We start from the raw sequence: 20,413 nt of genomic DNA, 5'->3' as shown, positions 1-20,413 counted from the left end.
GGGATGTTTAAATTATGTATGAGACATACACAAAATGAAATATTGTGAGGACATTAAAAAGTATGTTTCTTAAGATATGCTTAAGGTATAATGTTAAATGAAAAATGTTAAGGGAAAAATACAGATAATAAACCCTGATAAACAACTGGATCTCAATTTTATATAACACTGAAAGAAAACATTTTACCAGTAGTTATTTCTGGGTAGTAAAATTATGGATGATTTAAGTTTATTCTTTTTATAGTATTTGTATTTCCCAGATTTTCTAAAGTGAGTATATACTAATTTCATAATCCAAAAATTGTTTATTTTAAAAAGAAGATATTCATTGTAACATAGGAGAATCGTGGGCCGGTTGAATGTCAATAAATCTTTGCAGGGATAAATATCACAGATATAGAATGAATTATATGTATATTTCAAAATTCAACTTTTAGGGCTTTATATTTCCCTTAAAATAATGTAAATGACTAAGAAGAATATTCATACTGAGTAGCTTTCTGATATTATTAAACAAAATGCAAAGTCAATTTTTTTATTCCAAGAGAATTCATATTCATTCATTCAATAGATATTTATTGTGTTCCTACTTTGTGCCAGGGTCTTGTTCTAGAGCAAGTCAGACAAAAATTTGGCTTCAACAGAGCTCACATTCTAGTAGGACAGACAGTTGATAAAAACAGAGTAGATATAAAATATAAAGTTAGGTAGTGATTAAACCCTATGAAAAACAATAAGTCACATTAAGAGATTGGCGAGTGATGGGTGCTGGCACTTTAAGTTAGGGTGTCAGGAAAACTCTTTTTGAGGAGGTGATATCTTGAGCAGAACCGAGACTGAAGTGAAGGAGTGAGCCGTGTGAACATGTGAGCTTTCCTGGCAGAAAGGAGAGCAAATACAGAGACTGAGGCAGAACTATGTTTGTTTTATTCCAAGGACAGCCCAGAGCCTAGTGTGGCTGGAGGACGTGAGCAAAGAGAATACACGGTGGGACCCGGAGGTCACTAGCAGCTGGACCATGTAGGGTCTTATAGGCCATGCTAAGGCTTTTGGATTCTATTTGACAGCTGGGCAATCACCGTATTTCAGCATAAAGTACACATGTAATAGTAAATTCTGTTGGAAAATTTTTTTAAAAAAAGGGTGCTGACCTTCAGTTATAATACCTAGTTATTTTTAAAAATACTGATAAGCATGCTAAGAAATTATTGTCATATGTTTAGAAAAGAATCAGTTGAATTATATTATTAATGCTATGTCTGCTTCATGCTCTCTGTGTTGGGCTTCTGCCCTACAAGCCAAGTATCAAATGACACAATTAACAGTTTAATTGGAAACCTATTGTCTGATTCAGACTTCTGTAAGATATGTTGCAAAATTGACTCCACTGAATTTCATGTTGCTAAGTTACCATGAATTCAACTCCTTTTAAAATCAGAGTTATAAATGTTAATTATTTTATAATGGATGAGAAATACCTTTGTGTATTTATCTTTATAACTCATGGTGTGGAAAATGAAACATGTCCCCAAACACATGATACTCAATCCACCTCTTTATGTATTTGGGGATACATCACACCCTTCCAAAGAAGAAAGATGAGAACGTCGCACCTGTGACCACCCCCTCCCCCCTACCGTGAACGCTCTTCTCAAACAGTGCTTATAGCTGATTCTGAGAGTATTACTTTATGGAAGATTTATATATTGTTCAATTGTAGGCAAACTAGGTTCTCTGTGCCCCCTTTCAAGTCACTGTATCGAAGCTATAAATTTCATTTTTAAAAATGGGATACTTGGTTGACCCTCAGGGTGACCCTGAGGAATTCTGTGTTCCGTTATCCACAAAACACACAAGCTGAGAAATGGCCCACTTAACTTCTACATTTCTGCCCAAGAAAGGTGGTGATATTTTTTCCACCTCTCAGGGAGCCAGCAGTAGTCATGCAAAGCCAGGTTAGGCAAGGAGAGACCCCCGTTTGGAGCAGAGGGTGTTTGCAGCAACATGTCAACTGCTGCTATCATGATTCTCTGCCAGTCCATTTCTTTATTTGTATGCATATAAATATATACACAGCATTTTAGAAATTATGAGATTAATCAACTTCAGAAAATGAAGGGCTGACATATGTGACTGCCAAATTCTTTTTTTTTTTTTGCCAAATCTTATTAAAAAAGCCAAAAACATTAAAAAAAATACTCTGTAATTCTGCTTCTGTTTGTGAATGCAGTTTTCATTACTCAATATGTTCTTATGCCTCGGTAAAAAACAGGTCAGATTTTAGAGGCTCTTAAGTTTCTAAGTTATTGACTTCGCCTACCAGCAGGAGGTATGCATCTGTCTGAATATGCCTTTCCTTCTGTGGCCCTGAAGTATACGCCTTCAAGACTTCTTGAAATGAAAATAATAACCATAATAGTGCCTAACAATAACAAGCCAACTATCCCCAACTGAGGGAGGACAGAGGGCAGGCAAGTGATGATCTACTGGGTTTGTATATCTGCAGAGAACAAGAAATACAAGTAAGTAATTTTCTGTCAAGATACCTGCAACAAATCTCTGTGGAGACAAAGGCTCCGGGAGTGTATTTCTAAAATGATATCAACTAAACATAGAAAAAAAAGTCCTCAGGAAGGAGTAAGGGCAAGTCTGATGTAATGACATAAGAAAGCAGTAAGAAGAAAAAAAAAAACCCTTGCTTTTTTCTGATATAGAGGATGCACTCTGCTTTTGGTCATATAGGTTTTGGAACAACAGCTAGTATAACTTCTGTTTCATCATTCATGAAGCACATATACCATCTATATGATTTTCTGAGGAAAAAAAATGGATGAAATCAACTTGCAAGCAAATGGGAAAATATCTGAAATCTTCTTAAGAAATGTTCCCAAATTAAAATTTTGAATTCTACTATTAATACTACTATTTCTACATCTACTTTGAGAATACTGTGATAATGTTTTCCAAATCTTCCCCATATATCAAAGGAAAACTCATATCATCAACACATTGCTCACTGACACCCAGATCTAAACCTAGGACTGGCTTTAATGAAGCATATCAGTGGGTCACAGAGTTAGACAGCACCATAATAAGGTGCTTTTCAAATCATATGGACTAAAAGCACTAAATATATGAGAGACAGAACCGTGGAATTATTCCATCCCCAAAACAAAAACAAAACAACAACACAAAACTGGTAGACTTTCTTTCACTGCATTTAACCCTGGGCTAGACACTAGAAAACGGTTTTCAGGATGTAAGGATAATTTAACTCCTAATTAAACATATACAGTGAATCTACACCTCTACTTCAGTTTAAGAAATAAGAATTGGACCAAATCAGTTGAGAAAGAAAGAAGTCACAATAAAAACCAAGCAACTACCATCATAATTAAAAGATCTCTGGTTCCATCTTTATCAAGGTGGTCAAAACAAGATGGAAATCCTGTAATTTGGGCTTACTGGGTTCAGAATTCCTACTAGTCTCTAAACTCTGCTACTTCTTTCTATACCTTCTCTCCTCACAACTGCTTTGGACTCACCACTGAGGTCCAGATGATGACCATAGGGTACTCATAGCCACAGTCAGTGGTATGTCCTGTAGTCACTACTTTGATATGCGCATGGCTGCACAGGAACTAAATTAGGGACTGCCTAAACCTCAAAGTAGACATGGCTTTTCGGCCCGAGCCAGTGAGGCCACCATTATCTAAAGAAGCAAAGAAATGAACTCCCATCACAAGAATAAATTCCGGGGTCAAAAATATGACTTATGTAACTTAGCTTAAGAAATGGAACTCTGTCAATTCCATCCTATGTCATATATATAGTATATATGCCAACTCACACAGGTTCTGTTTTTCAACCCCTGGTGTAGACCTATGGTCAATGGTTCACCCCAACATTTGATATTATATATCAAGTAATCTTTCTCTGCTGGGGTTCTTCTATGTCTAGAAAAACATACATTTACATATATATATATATCCTTTTAGTCAAAAAGTGATTCATTTTGTATTACTAGATTATTCGATACTAAACTGGCTATGCATTAGAATCACCAGGAGTAAGCTTTTTGAAAAAAAAATTTCTGATTATCCCTACTCCTAATCACTACTTTCTAACCACCACGATTTTGATTCAGTAGTTTTTGGGAGATACCTAGTTTTGTTTTGTTCTTCTTTCCACTAATTCTGAGGTGCAGCTAGGTTTGAAAACAATTGTAATTGATCAAATTAAGAAATTAACTAGGTGGTTCTGAGTATGCATCTGAACTGCCTGGACGATACTTTAAAAAGCACAGATTGCTGGGCCTCCCCTCTGCAGTTTCTGATTCAGGTACATTTTGGGGAGGGGTCTGAAAATATGCATTTCTAATGTGTTTCCAAGCAATAGTGATGCTACTGGTCTAGCGAACCACAGTTTGAGAATCCCTGAACTAGAGAAGAAGAAGAGTGGTGGTAAGGGCTCAAGAAAGAAGACTAAATAAGACACGTTTGCCAGAAGGAGGACTGTAGTCCTTTTCTGACTGTTGCTAAACATCTTATCTAGACTGGGATCTCAGATGTTCCCATCTGAGAACTTCTAGGGCTTTGAATAAGAGCCTTTCTTTTCCTAGCAGGAATTTTATTTCCATAAGCTTCCTGGTACAATTCCATGATGCTGTAGTCATGAGTTGGGTTGAAGATAATCACAACACGGAGTTTCTGCAAACTAAAGTCTTCCTTTCTTTGCTTTTTTTCTGAGAAGCATGTACATACATAATTGCAGAATAGGAAAAATTGAGACGATACCTGTAGAAAGACCATTTTAGCAGAAACTGCCTGGCAGCTTTAGGAAAACTGGGTCTTCCTTCATAGGGTTTCAGTGCTTGCATCATCACATTGTCAAGCCATGCAGCCCACTGCTCCAGGGTGCTCTGCTGCTGAAGAGTCATCTTGAAGTCTGTTTCTAGTCTCTGAACCATGTTGTCATCACACTGACATACCCAGGAAGCCTGCTCCTGGGACAGTACACAGAAAGCAAAGAAAAAGTTCAACTCAGCACCTTTTCATTGAGTGTCAGCACATAAACCATAGGCATAAATGGCAAATTATATTGAAAGCGTAAAACAATTAAATGAATTAAGAAAATGAAGGACTACTTGTCAGTTATTAAGGAAACTAACATCGCCTTTGTGCATGAAAAAGTGATGTGACATAAAAGTATGACTTGGTTTTTCTACATTAACTAGTCTGTGTGAAAGACTAAAATATATGATTACTTAGGAAAAACAGGAGCCTGAACCTACAGTATGAGGCGTCTTTCTTTAGTTTTTACTCCCTCTCTTTTTTCTCCCAATCAGATAAAACTTTAAAGCCAATTCATTTGAAAAGATTTAGCGTAAGTCAGATGGATAAATAGATTCAATTGGCCAAAAGTGGTCCCTCAGGATTAAAACAAAAACAAACACTGAATGATACAAGGTAGAAGTATATGCTATATGAGTTTTATGGATAAGAAACTGAAGTCTCAAGGGCTACAGAGGCAAGGCTATGAATGCAAATTAATTCACAGAACCGAAAACAACAACAACAACAACAAAAATACTTTTGAGAAAATGTAGGAAGGCTACCTGCCAAGAAATTTGATCACTATAGTTTTCCTTCTGGTTCTGACAGGAAAGTTTCATGTTTGGTAACAGCAATGAAAACAGCAACTTCTAAAGTTAATTTTCAATGGCTGCCATAAGTTTTACAATGTTTCTAGTGCTACGTTGTATTTTAACATTAAAAAAATACTATACTCTTAAGGTCAGAATACAATTATTTGGTAATATAATATTTGAGTAAGGACATGGATGATAACATAGGGCCTGAATCAGCTAATCTGACTTCAAGCAATTCATTTAATCTGCGTGGGCCTCATTTTCCCCAAGCATAACATTAGAGAAATGAAATGTGACAAGAATTTTTAAACTGGGTTCACTGTGTCCAGATAATATTTTCACAATAGATTTCTGTGGAGGGGTGTCTGTGAAGGTCCTGATTCTATGTCTAAAACATTGTGAATATGTATGTATTTTTCTGAAAAGTGTCTACAGCTTTCAATCTACCTGTTCTCAGAGGACACATTTATTCAAATCAACCATTTCAACTAAATAAACCCCTAATCTCCACCCTCTGGTTCCAGCACCTCTCCTGGCCCTACAGACTTTACCTAATTTAAGAGACATTTCAACTGGGAGGTACTTCAAATATAAAATGCCCAAACTCAATTCATTTTATTTCTTCAGGGAAACCTAGGGTTTCTTCCACATTCCCAGCTGACGATACCATCTACTATCCTTCTTTCTCTTATCTAATTAGTAATAGTCTTTCCGATTTTACCTCCTAAATATCACTTTTAAGTATTTTAAGTACACCACAATGATTATTAAAAATTGAAAATACAAATAAACAAAAAGGAACAAAATATTAAGAATATCTAAAATGCCAACATTAAGAGATAACTACAACATGCTAATAACTTTCAAGCTGTTCACATGTAGTATATACATATGCATGTATGCTTATGTACATGTTATTTTAAAAGAGGATCATATTATACATTTTACTTGATATTTTGCTTAGTTTCACTTCAATATATATGATAAATGACTTTCCATATAGGCAAATGAGGAGCTATATTTATTGTTCAGTGACTGAATTTGCTTCAATTCATAAATATTCCATTATTTACAAAACCAATTCCATATAGTTACACATTTATGGTCATTCCAATTTCTTACTATTAGGAAGAATGCTGGAATTAGCAATCTAGTAACTACACCTTTGCTTACTTTTGTACTTTTTTCTATGTAATAGGTTTTTCAAAATACACTGTTAAATGACTCCCAGAACTTTTATATCAATTTAGGAGTCCAGAAGAGCACCCAGGGAAGAATTTATGTCTCAAGAAAGGATAGGGGAGGTTGTTTTCGTTTTTTCATTAATGGCTAAGCATTTTTTTTATTGTGGTATGGTAAAAAACACATAACATAAAACTTATCATCTTAACCATTTTGAAGTGTACAGTATAGGAGTGTTTACTATATGCTCATTACTGTGCAATAGGTCTCTTTTTCATCTTGCAAAACTGAAACTCTATACCCACTGTGGAAGATTTTTTTGTGCATTGATAAGAGGCAGGAGGAACTTACTGGTATCCTTGGAAGAATTTAATTTCATTTCTTAACATAAATTCAAACTCACTGCTTCCTAGGAAGTTAGTTCTTGCCAAGAGATAATGATAATCTAAAACTAAACTTAGAGAAATAAAGCCATAGGACATTATTCTGACTTTTCAAACTATATTATATTTCATTTTACTACTCTTAAGATTGAAAATATACTAACAATAGAGTACACTGTAATTACTCCTGTGAAGTATATTCCTGTGAAGGAGTTTGGATATTTCAGTTCTATAGTGGAAAAAGGTAAGGATGAAAATTAAAGATATTATTAAGTTGGAAATAAATTATCTCCAAGATGATAAGGAGTCAGTAGCTTCAAAATCAGAATGTCTTTTAAATACAGAAACACAAGTATATGCAAAAGTTAGGTTATCAGGTCAACCAACCCAAGTATATTTATTTAGCCCATACTGTATTTGGAAAACTATCCATTTACACAAAACAATTCTAAAGCAATACTATTGTAATGCTATCAGTTAATTAAAACAGAAAACCAATTATACGGCAATAGGAAAATTATCCTGAATGCATGAGTTAAAGATTTAATTAGAGAAGAATGAAGTAATGAAAGAGATTTATGGATATCCTGAAAGAAACATAAGCTCTTAGAGCATTAAAATATTGACACTTACATGTGATTTCATTGTTTTAAATTAAAGTTCCCTTATTACAAGAGCATCACCCTATATGTCTTAGGGTGTCAGTCTTAACTGAGGTTAATCTCGTAGGGGCAGGGACTTCCAAATGAACAGGAGAGCGTGATGAAGGTGGAATGGGAGGCAGGAGACTGAAAACCAGGTAAAATGTGGAACAGAAGAGGAAAGAAAGGAGTTAAAGATAAAATATGCTAACCTGAGAAAGAGATTACATATGAAAATGAACAGAGTTGTGAGAGGTAAAATGTAGGGGGAAATGGAGGGCACACCACTGCGCTCATGGTCCTCTAACGAAAGGAAGGAGGTCTTGGAGGACAGATACTTAAGCACACAGGTTTCAGCACTAATAACTGTCATGTGGACCCAGAAAAACTTGGTAGCTGAGAATAAAGGAAGGGAAAAGGTAACCTCAAAGTCGGTGAGTGGGGGATGAGTAGTAGTATAGATGTATAACTGACCATTTATATGCAATAATGTTGCCAAGGCTGGCGTTTATAACCAGGAAGAACTCATTTCTATACATACTTCATAGGGTTCAGGCACACAACTATACGAATGAAAATAATGTTAAAACAGAAAATTTTAAATCTTTCTCAGATATTATTAGGAATAATTCTTAAATATATTTTCGGTTATTAAACTTAAATTACTTTTTGAAACTAGAAGTTGCCTTACCATTTCTACTCTTCTTAAAGTACTTTTAAACATATCTTTTCTGAATGAAGATTTGAAAAAAACGTTAACAGTATACATTTTAAGGCAAAAATATATGAACTCAATATTCCCACTAAAATCAGTTAATGTAAATTCCACTGAAATATGTAAAGTTAATGGATTTGTAAACGTGAGACAGTTTGTTCTTGTGGAGCTTACATATTTGCATGTGTGTGTGTGTATGTGTGCTTGTATATATAAAAATATTTATGTAGATCTAAGAAAAACTATACACATTAGAACTTTAAACCCAATTCATGAAAGTCAGAATGAACTTAACTAATTAACGACACCCTAAAATAAATCAAACCCAAATATTACTTTTTGATATATTTTTAAATGATAAAACTAGTCCAGAATTGTAGATTAATTAAACTTTGTAGGAAATGGAGTAATAATTAGTTTATCTTTAAGCAACGATATTGTTTTTTAAAACAGTTTTATTGAGACATAATTCACAGAGCGAACAATTCATTCATTTAAAGTATATAATTCAATGGCTTCTTTCAGTATATTCACAGAGTAGTGCCTCTATCATCACAATCAATTTTAGAATGTATTCATTTCTCCAAGAAGAAACCCCATACTACTCCTTATCTATCACCTCCCAATCCCACCAGTCTACAGGACCTAGGCAACTACTAATTTACTTTTTGTCTCTATACATGTATTTGTTCTGCACATTTCATATAAATGGAATCATGCAACGTACGGTCCTTTGTATCTGGTTTCTTTCGCTTAGCATAACGTTCATCTCTGTTGTGGCATGTATCAGAACTTCATCTTTTTATTGCCCGATAATATTCCGTTGTGTGGAATATCACATTTTGTTCACATAGTCATCAGTTAACGGACATTTGAGTTGTTTCCACTTTTATGTGGCTAATATGAATAACGCTGCTGGAACACGCATGAACAAGTTTTTAGCTGGACATGTTTTCATTTTTCTTGGTATGTACCTAGCAGTGAAACTGCCAAATCATATGGTAACTCTAGGTTTAACCTTTTGAGGAACTGCCATACTGTTTACCAGAGTGGCTGCAGCACTTTGCATTCCAATCATTAGTGTATAAGGGTTCCAATTTCTGCACACCCTCACCAACACTTGTTATTATTTGTCTTTTTTTTTTTTTTTTTTTTTTTTTGCGGTACGCGGGCCTCTCACTGTTGTGGCCTCTCCCGCTGCGGAGCACAGGCTCCGGACGCGCAGGCTCAGCGGCCATGGCTCATGGGCCCAGCCGCTCTGCGGCACGTGGAATCTTCCCGGACCGGGGCATGAACCCGTGTCCCCTGCATCGGCAGGCGGACTCTCAACCACTGTGCCACCAGGGAAGCCCTATTATTTGTCTTTTTGATAATACCCATTTTATTTTTTGATAATACCCATTTTAGTGTGTGTGAAGTGGTATCTCGGGGTTTTTTATAGATTTAATTAATTAATTTATTTATTTATTGGCTGCCTTGGGTCTTCGTTGCTGTGCATGGGCTTTCTCTAGTTGCAGTGAGCGGGGGCTACTCTTCGTTGCAGTGCGCGGGCTTCTCATCGCGATGGCTTCTCTTGTTGAGAGCAGAGGCTCTAGGCTCACAGGCTTCAGTAGTTGTGGCTCGCGGGCTCTACAGAACAGGCTCAGTAGTTGTGGCGCACGGGCTTAGCTGCTGTGTGGCATGTGGGATCTTCCTGGACCAGGGCTCGAACCTGTGCCCCCTGTACTGGCAGGTGGATTCTTAACCACTGCGCCACCAGGGAAGCCCCTCAGTGTGGTTTTAATCTGTATTTTCCTGGTGGCTGCTGAATGAGTTTTCTGGTACTTTATTGGACATCTGTATATCTTCTTTGGAGAAATATCTATTTAGATCTATGCCCATTTTTTAAACGAGGTTGTCTTTTCATTGTTGGGTTATAATACTTCTTTTTATATAGTCTAGATATAAATTTTTATCAGATATATGATTTGCAAACATTTTTTCAATACTATAAGTTGTCGTTTCATTTTCTTGATGGTCTCTTTTGAAGCACAGAAGTTTAAAATTTTGATTATGTTCAATATTTATACATCTTTTGTTGCTTTTGCTTTGAGTGAGCCATGGACTGCTTTTTTTTTCATTGGTAACAATTAGCGTCATTATTTTAGTATCTGAAATAAAATACTTGTTGGGATTCCATAATAATATTCCTAAAGTAGCTATTTTTTACGTGTACTTTGATGTACAAGTGAGTAGTTTCGTCACTAGGTTAAAAAATTATTCTTTCATTTGGATGATCAAAAGAGTCAGATATGTTACACCTAATTCTTTTCAAATAACAAGTATTTACCAGGTACCTATAGTAAACTCTGAAATAGAGTTTCAAGGTGGGGCCCCCCTTTTTTTTTTTTTTTTGCAGTATGCGGGCCTCTCACTGTTGTGGCCTCTCCCGCTGCGGAGCACAGGCTCCGGACGCAGAGGCCCAGCGGCCACGGCTCACGGGCCCAGCCGCTCCGCGGCACGTGGGATCCTCCCGGACCAGGGCACGAACCAAGGTGGGGCACTTTTGAAAACAAATTTCTCGTGTGCGTGTCACGGTGCTATGGGCTTTACATATTACTAAATACGTAAACAGTAATCTAAGATATGTGTTATAAAATGGAGAAAGTAAAGCCCAGAAGAGTTAAGGAACTTGCCCAAGACCCCACAGCTAGTAGATGAAAGCGTTTCATCTCCTGCCTACCAAACTTCACTGACTGTGGTCATCATTACTCTATTATCAGCAAACCCTGGTGACATATGTTGCTGTCTAGCACTATAAATATTAGCAGACTTTAACCGCAAAACAGAGGAGTAAAATCATAGCTGAGTAAAACTCTCCTCTTTCAGGATATTGTGAATCTAGATGTGCCTGTGAATTGATGTAACTTTGAAAAGAAATATGATGATCCTAATTAAGAAGAAAAAAATTGGATACTTTTCATTAAAAGACACGTTTTGAAAGAAAACAGAGTACCTGGACATTGGCAAAGTCGACACGGTTGAGGTCATTGAGCATCTGGTTGATCTGAGAAGTGTTCTGAAGCACTGCACGAGCTGCCTGGGCCAGGTGATTGAGCGACGTGTATCTTCGCAGAGTCTGGGCAAAGGCACTTACAGCTGCAACCTGTAAAGAAATCCAATTAAGTTGGGATTTTTTTTTTCCCCCTCCGGTAAAAGAAACCACTGCAATCTTCAAATCTTTATTCCCTTGCCAAATTTTAAATGCTTCCCTCTGATACTTATTTCAAATTCATTTGGTGAGAGAGCTTACTTGTAAATTATAGCATTTAAACCTCTAAACCAAGTATTACTTTCCTTTTGAGTAGGCTGAGGTCAAGGCTAAAACAAACTCCCACATTTTTCGACATCTGAGTGCACCATTAATTAAACCAGTCTTGCAAGTAGCTACTAATCCATAGCAAGAAATGATTTAGTCGAGACAAGTAGGAAAAATGTTGATTTTCATTTCTTATTCTCTGTACGACAGTCAACTACAAACTAAGCAAATAAAATATTTTTTCCTTTTACTTGGAAAACCACACTATCCAGTCCCACTTTTTAAACTGGATTAAAAAACATGCTTTTCAGAGCACTGTCATTAAGATTCACTCTTTTAACCTTTATTTTAGAGGTGAAATAGGAGTGGGTAATTCTGAGGTGAAATAAGAACACTCAAAGACTTTATTAGCAAATACATAGCTAATAAACTTATCGGATACAAGCAACTCTTCAGAATTTGAATTTCTGTAAAAGGGCTATCCAGAAAAATCTCCATTTGTCCTTCAAAATGTACTTTCCGGCCTTCTCCATTCTGCTCTGTGCCCAGGAAGACTAAACTGAATAGATTACATTAACTGCCTCTCTTGCCCTTTGGCTTCCAGTTGGGTTTGGCCAATGAAAGGCACTGGTAGGAGACTGAAGGATGGAAGAAAGTAGTCAAACTATTAATTCCCTCACAACCTCTGCCCTCTCCTTCATAAGGCCACAGTTCTGGAGGAAGGAGAAGATCTGATGCCATAATCACTTCTTTCCCCTTCAGACCTAGGGATGGGCAGGCTTCCCACTATTTTGCTAGTCCTGGGGTGCTGTACCATTCCTCCTTGGTTTTCTTAACTCTTTTCACACGTTTAAAAACAGACGCTTCTTAAAAAAAAAAACAAAAACAAAAAAACAGACGCTTCTTAAACTCTATTCAATTATCCTCCCTTTTGGATATACCATTTTTTTCCTGCTGAAACCCTGAACAAACTGGGTTATATTGAAAGATAGCAAAGCTAACGACAAAGAAAAAGTCTAGGTAAATATCTAAATCTCATGATCTCATGAAAATTTGTTACTTGCATAGCAGATCTAATGAGGACTTTAACATATTTACAGGAATGACATTAAATTACTATGGGTATATAACAAGCAATTGATTGAACAGTCAGTTGGCTGAGCGGTAGAAGGTGTTCCACAGGCCAAAGGATGCTCTATCTTGATAGTGAGATGTTTCAGGACCATGTGGAACTTGGGGGACGTTCACATACCCCCAAAGAGAGTATTTCACATTTTCCCATCTCTGTGGTTTATACTAATCAAGGACATATCACGTGCCAGGTACTGTGTTAAATGCCTAACATACATTACCTTGCTCAATTCTCATAAACATTCTATTAGACACATGTTGTGACTTAGGGAGGTTAACGATCTTGCTCAAGGTTACACAGAAACTACAGTACAGTGGTGGGATATGAATCCAGGCATTTTGATAATAACTTTCAGTCACAACCTCATTATGCTGTTTCCACTGTCACGCTAGATCATCTTTGTTGATTAAATGCTCAGCTGAAAAAAGGCTGCATGTCCGTGAGAGAGGAATAGCAGAAGGCACCTTCCTCCAAGGTAAACCACCCAGATCAACTCTAGAGATCAGTGAGATGGCCCATATTGCAGATGGATTGCTACCAGATCCACTTTGATGACACTGGGGCAGGAGGTACTTTTAGCTGTTTGAAAGTACTGTTATAACTATGACTGACTTTGCAAGTTGGAAAACATTCCTCTGACCATCATAATCAAATAGCACCTCCTTTATTTGCCCACCTGAACGTGGCACTCTAGAATAGCACTACCATGGAGAGCTTTCTGCAATGACGGAAACTCTCTACTTATGTGTTACCCAGTATGGTAACTACTAGCCACATGGGTTAAGGTGCACTTGAAATGTACCTAGTGTGACTGAGGAAGTAAATTTCAATGCAATTTAATTAAATTTACAATTTAAATAGCCACATGTGGTTAGCCCTACTGTATTGACAGCACAGCTCTAAAGCAACAATCTAAGGTGGGCATATTCATGAAATGTGTCCTATACATTTTCGAGATAGAATGTGTTATTGCAAACCTTAAGCTGAAGCAGACTTGTGCTATCACAGACTTGTCAGCTACAAGAGCTTCAATTACACTCTCAAACTGAAAGCCAAGGCATATTGCTGGCATCTGACAGTAGATACAGACCCTGACAAAAGGCCACAAATGTGATTTTTGTTATCAAAGTTTAGACAGAATCAGTCCAATCTGTCATGTATGTTCACAGATTAACCTAAAGTAACATGGTTAGTAGGGGACAAAGTGGAGAGGAGAATTCATATCTCTAGCTAAATAATCCGCATTCCTGAAATATACTCATCAACTATGAGATAACTGTTCTCTTTAAGAAATGATTACTTGGGCTTCCCTGGTGGCACAGTGGTTAAGAATCCGCCTGCCAGTGCAGGGGACACGGGTTCGAGCCCTGGTGCAGGAAGATCCCACATGCCGTGGAGCAACTAAGCCCATGCACCACAATTACTGAGCCCATGTTCTAGAGCCCGCCAACCACAACTACGGAGCCTGTGCTCTAGAGCCCGCGAGCCACAACTACTGAAGCCCACGCACCTAGAGCCCGTGCTCCGCAACGAGAGAAGCCACGGCAATGAGAAGCCCGCGCACCGCAACAAAGAGTAGCCCCTGCTCGCGGCAACTAGAGAAAGCCTGCACACCGCAACGAAGACCCAATGCAGCCAAAATTAAATAAATAAAATAAATTTGTTTTAAAAAAATGATTACTTGATTCACAAAAGCATTCTCCAGTGTTAAAAAACCAAAACATCCTGAAAAGCAAATGGTTATTAATTTACACGAACATTTCGGAATACAATGAGTATAGTAGGGGACCTAAAAATTCTAAAACTCAAATGGAAACTATTTGAACATTCTAGGCTGTTCTTTTCAATAACTGAAATTAAGCAATCTTAAATATACACTTTAGAAAAGGGCTGATAAATACACCACATCTAAAATGTTTCTCTAGTCTCTCTGAAAAGAGCATCATCAAACAACATATCTTGTGCAAGTTCTTTACCACATGGTTATAAAATACAAATACAAAAATCAATTTAAAAAGATTTAGTTTATTATAATATTAATATTCTATGTAACATCAGCTGATAGGACAGATTTAAAATTCACAGTTCATAACGATTTCCTAAACACAAAAGAAAAAGCAAGGACATAAAAGTGTACCTTGGTTTGTATCATTCTCTGTGGAATATTGTTCATGGCATTGGAAAGCCAACCTTCAAGGCTTTTTGCAAAATTTCGAATGGCTTGGGTCAAGGCACCTAAATGTTAAAGAATAAAAGCAGAACGAAAAAGATACCAAAGAACATTAATCTTTATGCTAGAATAAGGGAAAACATGCAAGCACAACATGTGAAATAGCACAGAGCTTATATTATCCTCATTGACAGGACTTTATTTAACATTATTCCTAACTTTGAAAGAATCCAAATATTATATCATGGGCTTGTCTTTTAAAGCTATTTTGTTCCCAGATACTTATGATACTTTGTTGGGAAATGAAAACATTCAAACATTTTTGCTTATAGCAACATATACCAGTTGTGAATATACTTATGGAATTTTTTTATCTTAGACAAAACACTCTTTTCAAAAGCAGCTTTGTGCTCAAAGGCTAAGTATTTTCTTTAGAAATTCTTTATCTTGACTTTTTTCAAGCTCTTAACCTATTTTCATTTCTTTAGTTAAAAAGAAAATAATGCAAAGCTTTCTCTTTTTCTCTATGCATCTCTTTACATTAGAACATGTCAATTAGAGTAGATATCTCTCACTCGTGTTGAAAAGTAAGGTAAAATTAAAATTGCCTGCCTTGATACTTCTGGATAACTATTCTCCATTTCACTGGCAGGTAGCGATAAAAGATCACTGTGATAATAAAATTGCTGTCACAGAGGCCAATATTCTTAAGATATTCCTAAAACAGTCCATTCCATACTCTTTACATCTCTGTTAAAACCTGAATAGGGATAGGTCCCATGAGAGTAGTGTTTATGGTGGTCATAAAATGATTAGCAGCATTTTCCGTTAACAGGGGTGATTATGACTATTTTATAAGAACGGATCTGCTTACTGAGATGGCTGTATAATAGAAAACAGAATTCTTCTCTTGTTCAACAAGTAATTCAGTCAGTAGCATTTTACTTCACCTGTGCCCAAGGCTCCACAGTGTAGGGAGCAGTTTTAGACATTTAATAAGTAAGTGTTTGAAGCACCCACAACAGAAAATAAATCCCTGTGGGTTCCCTATAATGTGGGTAAGTCTTACAATTGGTAGTCCGCAATAAGAGACAGAGAGGTTACATTTTTGTCCAAGGCTCCCAAGAATATTAATGTTAATGATGGGATTAAATTCCTTGGTTTTTCTTTCTGTGCTCAAATGAGTCTGACATGCTTCTTTACTACTTTTGTTAAAGCAGGGTTAGAAATAATTAACTTACTCAAATTAATTGCGAAAGATATAAATTTTACTATTCCAATAATAAAAACAACTAATTTTTAAAAATTATTTCTTTAAGTGGTCAAATGACAGAAGAGAAACTGAGATGGCTACATTTTGATTAGGAAAAACACTCAAGAAGTGCAGACTTTTAACCATGAGAATCATCTATTGGAAACACTGAGCTGGAAATTTCTTGAGAACTAAGTTTTTGAAATTTCCAAAGCTTCTCACTTCAGCCAAAAAGAAAAAAGAAAGAAAATTATTTTTCTGTTGTATTATGTACTGGAACCATGGAGGGCAGGCATGAATGGAAATGAAAAACAGTGGAAAAAAAAATTAAAGACCCTCTTTGAAACTCAGTAAAATTTTGTATAAGATTCAATTTGGCTATCTGTATTATGCAGTTTTCTATAATCAATATATAATAATTATTTAATCTGAAAAAAACAAGAACTGAGAAAAGTTACTTAAAAAATTTAATATGGGTCTTGTTTTATTTAGACACATTTAATGCTAGGGAGATTGTAAAATAAAAAGATAATGCTTTGTATCTCAAATGATTGTAAGTTTTTCCTTTTTTGTACTAAATGACATTTTGGGTCACCTTTAATTATAATCATAAATTGTACATTTGAGTGTTACCAGTTGAGTTCTTACACAATTTTTTACACTTCACTTTTTTTCCCCCATTTTCAGATAAATGTATTTTAGAGTATAGTAGCTTCAAGCTGACTTTAAATTAGTGTGATATGCAGACTTTTTTGGCTAAAAAAAGGAATCCCATCTGGACAGTAAATGGTAGAGTGAAGTACTAGTAGCCAGGAAAATTAAATTTTCAAAAATAAAATTAAGTTTGTTCTCTCTATAGGGATTCATGTCAGATCAAATTGTGCAGATTGACAACTTTTTCTCATGAATGGATGGTTAGAAATTTAAAACTACTCTAAAGCTAACTTGTCTCAACCTGCTTATGATTAATATTAAAATGCACAATCAGAAGATAGTGATCTACACTGTATTTTAAGCTTTATTTTTGTTAAGTCTTGTTATAGAACAGGAATTAACATTCCAAATTTACTTGGTAGGGTGGCACCTTAATGCACCTTGTAATTTCAGAGAAACTGTAAAACTATACTCATAATTCCTGAATTTGAGTTGTCTGAATGCAGAGACAAACTACTTGACAAAATAAAATGGTTTTCAAATCAAAATTTGCCAAAAACAAAGGTCATGTGTATTGTGTGCTTAAAAATTCTGGGGTTTAAAGCCAACTACACTTGATACGTGATTTAACTTAGGGAACCGCTGAGTTTACAAGTTAAAGTCTTGTGATGCTAACACAGAAGCAACAGATTTTAGAATTGTTTAATGAACACTGATGTTGTTGACTGGCCTCAAAAAAGAAAGCGTTCACTGACACCTTTTCTTATAGCTCATGAGAGAAATTTGTGTTGGTGGCAAGATGTCATAGGCTAATGAGATACCCTATGCAACTTCTCTTAAACATCTCTAGAGATTATCACTCAGAGCACAGGAAGCAAGACAAAAACAGGAAAATCAGATTCTGCAACATAAATCAGTAGAGAATTTACACGTTGAAATTTTCCATGACAACATCACTTTTAATCAATCTTTAGTCAGGAAACTTGGTGCAGATAGGGTAGAAAATATTAGTAATTTATAAAAATGTGAGACCATGGCAGCTGGATTTTTAAAAAACTAATTTCTATACAAATTTATGTATGTTTATGTGTGTGTTCATTGATATTATATGTAAATGTATGTCTAAGCATATATTTTATGGTGGTAGGGAACATATGAAGTAACGCATATCTTCCACTGTTATCATATTTTAAAAAAGAAAGTATAAACATACAAATGTTAGTATCTTCACCATTTCTCGCTAAATCCCTATTTAAATATTTTCTGGAATAATTTAACACAAATTAACTGTGAAGAGTGTACTTCGAGTACATGGCTGCTAATTTTACAAGCTAAAAGATTGCTTTTACCTTATTAATGTCATTGTAGAGTAGCAATTCTGTTCCATATCTTTAAAAGTTAAGGTTACCAGTAGGTGCTCATAAAGATGTAGACCTAAAATCATTTCAACTGTCTCTAACACAAGTATCCATGATGGCTCTTATAGTGACACGTGCAAAAAATAGCTTTGTTTGCAACAGGGTAGTTTAAAAAACACTATCACTTAAAAAAGTAATCTAATTTATCTACGTAATTCCTATTTGCTTCATGGCAGGAATACACTGCTAGTGCAGGTACATTGATTTTTCTCTCAAAATGCCAGTTAACCATTACTGTTAATGGAAACTGCATTTGTAGTTCTTAACGTGATGTCGGTGACAAAGTAAATGCTTTTATAAAGAAATTCAACTTCAGTAGAAACCAAGATAGATTGCTGGTCTAGCAATTACAGATTTCAAAAATTCGGGGCTTTATGAAGGAAACCTTTTCCTTGGGTAGAATGATTTTCACATGGTTGACTGGCCTGGGAGTGTTCTTGCAATTAGTCATTGGGGCTGTCACATCTACAGGTTGTCTTTTTTGTCAAAAAGAAAATGAAAGATTGAAAAACAGAGAATTTTTCCCTTTTTACTACAGTTTTGCTCTAGGCTGCTTTCATGCAATACTCTGTGTTGCATGTTTTCTATTTGGCAAATTTAATGAGATTAGAATCATTCTAGTTTGCAACGTCACTACCCAAAACTTCCTGGGTGGAATGTATGAGAACAAAAGCATCCGTACTTGTCTGCATTTAACTTACTAGGAATAGGTCTAAGGACGTCGGGGATGAGAATCTCCACCAAAGCCTGGTACATCCCATGGTCACAGTTACACATCCATTTCAGGATAGACTCATGTTTGCACAGAGTTATCAGCTTTGCTTTCGGAAGTCGACTTTCTATTTCACTCAGATTGCTGGTGTGAATAAATGTAGCAAATGAATAGATGGCAAATGAGGATAAAAAAGAAAATGGACTTTAAAAATAGTTTTAGTTTATCAAATATTACTGAGGTTAGAACTATACCACCATTGCCCTGGTGCCACACGGCTGGATATATATAACACTCCCCCAGAGCTGCCTATGCACGTTAATACTTTCTGACGGTATGAAAGGCAGATATGATACTAATTCCATGAGGATGAAATAGTTCTACTGCAGTCCCCCAAATCAATATAAATGGGAGCTATAATACACACGCTGAAACCTCAAAAGAGTAGTTTGTGGTTTATTTCAATCTATTCAATTAATGTTATCAGGTAAGGTTCACAACTGGTATACATATCTCTAATTTGTTAGCTGTGACATCTACTCAGCCATGAAAATGAATTGGAAAAGCATATTGATTCTGACCTTGATTCAGTAATGGTAGTGCCGTCAGCTGGAGTAGAGGGAGAATAGCGCCAGAATGTTTGCCACAATTTTTCTATCAGGCTAAATTGAAGATTCACAACAACGTCCAATATTGCCTAAAAAACAAAATGGTTATTGATATTACCTTACAAAATTTCTTATGGGGATGTGTGAGGAGTACATACTGTAACAAGACTTAAATGTAAAGATACTTTTGGGTTCATAAATTAATATGGTAAAACTGGACTAAATTTTGCCAATGGAAATGGGAAAACAAAAGAGATTAGCTAGGAAAAAACCGGGGGAAATAGCTCTTAAATGATTAAGCAGGGTAACTTGTATTCCTCCCAGAATGACCTCACGTCCCACCCTTACTTTTTCCTCTCTCTTTTCTCTCCTTTTTCCTCTCTCTTTTCTCTCCATTTTCATGCTTGCTTCCCTAACTTTTCTTTCATTCCTTAACCCACTACTTCCCCGGTTCCCTTACTATTCTCAGATCCACAGGGACACAGAACATACATTCAATTCACATCAGTCTTTACTGGACTAGCTGTGTCCACTAGCCATAAAAAAAAAAAAAAAGGAGAAGAGAAGGGTATGGAGGTGCTTGTGTATGGCAGACGGA

General features: G+C 36.0%; 1 protein-coding gene across 8 annotated transcripts in view; it reads right to left on the bottom strand.

The window, feature by feature from the left end:
* Positions 1–20,413, bottom strand: part of RFX3 (regulatory factor X3) — a 294,873-nt gene that overhangs the window by 33,372 nt on the left and 241,088 nt on the right. For all 8 annotated transcript variants that reach the window (XM_089913244.1, XM_089913246.1, XM_022573601.3 and 5 more), the window contains 5 exons: positions 19,789–19,904; positions 19,197–19,351; positions 15,139–15,236; positions 11,567–11,716; positions 4,797–5,005 (listed from right to left, as the gene is read on the bottom strand). In XM_089913244.1, the coding sequence (XP_089769370.1) occupies positions 4,797–5,005; positions 11,567–11,716; positions 15,139–15,236; positions 19,197–19,351; positions 19,789–19,904 (728 nt within the window). The remainder of the gene's footprint in view (positions 1–4,796; positions 5,006–11,566; positions 11,717–15,138; positions 15,237–19,196; positions 19,352–19,788; positions 19,905–20,413) is intronic.

This window comes from Delphinapterus leucas, chromosome 6 (assembly GCF_059928025.1).
Source record: "Delphinapterus leucas isolate spDelLeu-1000000601 "Yukka" chromosome 6, BTC_Dleu_Yukka2, whole genome shotgun sequence".
Classification (NCBI taxonomy): domain Eukaryota; kingdom Metazoa; phylum Chordata; class Mammalia; order Artiodactyla; family Monodontidae; genus Delphinapterus; species Delphinapterus leucas.
Note: the sequence above shows the minus strand (reverse complement) of the source record. Positions and strands in the feature narration are given on the sequence as shown.